The following is a 1,582-nucleotide window of genomic DNA, read 5'->3' on the forward strand; positions in this document are numbered from 1 at the left end:
TTCCACAGCCGCGGCGCGTGGGGCGTCGTGGTTGCACATTTTTCTGTTCCTGTCAAATTAAAAGCTTTCTGGATTTCCCTACAACTGCCCCACCTGGCACGTCGCCCCATGTAGCGCGATTGTGTAATATTTACAAAGTATTTTCCTATTTCATGCAGGAAAAGGTGTTTACTTCTGGGACCAACCCTACTTAGTATACATACATGTAAAACGTTATTTTATGGACTTTTGATACATCTTAGACCTAAGTAAGCCAAGGAAGAGGTGGAGAAACTATTTGAGAGATTTCTGGATATGTTGAAACAAGTAAATGTAAATTTTCGATTTACTGAAGTTCTCTCCCAAATGCCAGCTTATGCTAAGTTCTTGAATGAAATCCTGACAAATAAGAGGAAGATAGAAGAGACCTCAGTTGTCAAGCTCACAGAGCATTGGAGCGCAATCTTGCAAAACAAACTCCTACACAAGTGTGGAGATCCAGGGAATTTTACTGTACCTTGCTCGTTAGGCACTCTTAATTTTGATAAGTCTTTCTGTGATTCTGGTGCCTCAATTAATTTAATGCCTTTGTCTATTTACAGGAAACTAGAGAATGAACTTGGAGAGATAAGGTTTACACCAATATCTCTGCAGCTGGCAGACCAAACAACTATAATACCCGAGGGGATAGTGGAAGATGTATTAGTTCAGGTAAATAAGTCCGTCTTTCCTGTAGATTTTGTAGTGGTAAATAGGGACGAGAACAAGGAAGTCCCCCTCATCCTGGTAAGACCATTTTTAGCAACGGGTAGAGCTATTCTGGATATACATGATAGAAAACTCATGCTTAGAGTGGGTGAGGAGATGGTGGCATTTGAGATAAATGTAGCAACTGGAGTGAAAAAGGAAAAGCCAGCTGCAAGTGTTGAGTGGGGAATGAAAAGCATGAATGAGAAGGTCCCAGTGATTTAGAAAGATGAGTGTGGGGTGTACCCCAAGAAGGCTGAGAAGAAGCTGTCTGCATGGATGTGTGCATTGGTTTGGGCGCGTGGAATGGAGCCCGACTTCGACTCTGACCCCGACTGAAAATTCAGGGAAGTTTCCTTTATCTTATGCTTTTTAATGCCAAAATTTGACGAGCGCAAAACACACACTAAAATATGCTCGCTAGTCGAATATCGTAAATTAAAATATCGTATCCACAAGGATTAGAGTTAAATAATATTATCGTAGTTTGTAGCTAGATTGCTATCCAAGATGATCGACAATTTAGGTTTATGTGATTAAAAATAAATTTAACTAAGAATATATACTATTGGCTAATGACAATCAACGCAAGTATTAAGCAAAGGAAGTTATCAATTGGGAGAAGATAGGGTTGATAGGATAGATGCAAGATAAATATTGGGATTTAACTCTAGATAATTCACTTTTAATGTTCAAGTGAGTCTCTCGAATTCACTTGATTATTAGTTCAATTGATTTGTAGAAACTCCTCTCTCTATTAAGTCTCAACTTCACAATATAAAAAAAAAAAAAAAAAAAGAACCAATTTTATGCACTTGAAGATATGCAAGAATTCGTAGTGGATTGGTCTTTAGGA

General features: G+C 38.4%; 1 protein-coding gene across 1 annotated transcript; it reads left to right on the forward strand.

Moving 5' to 3' along the window:
* Nucleotides 1–294: 294 nt before the first annotated feature.
* Nucleotides 295–951, forward strand: LOC138908343 (uncharacterized). The gene has a single exon (XM_070199004.1). It carries the CDS (start codon nt 295–297, stop codon nt 949–951), a length of 657 nt encoding a protein of 218 aa, XP_070055105.1.
* Nucleotides 952–1,582: the final 631 nt, after the last annotated feature.

The sequence above is a fragment of the Nicotiana tomentosiformis genome, chromosome 3, assembly GCF_000390325.3.
Source record: "Nicotiana tomentosiformis chromosome 3, ASM39032v3, whole genome shotgun sequence".
Lineage (NCBI taxonomy): Eukaryota > Viridiplantae > Streptophyta > Magnoliopsida > Solanales > Solanaceae > Nicotiana > Nicotiana tomentosiformis.

What these genes read in the sequence shown, in the direction of transcription:
- LOC138908343 (XM_070199004.1), top strand. Translation starts at nt 295, where the DNA reads ATGTTGAAACAAGTAAATGTAAATTTTCGATTTACTGAAGTTCTCTCC.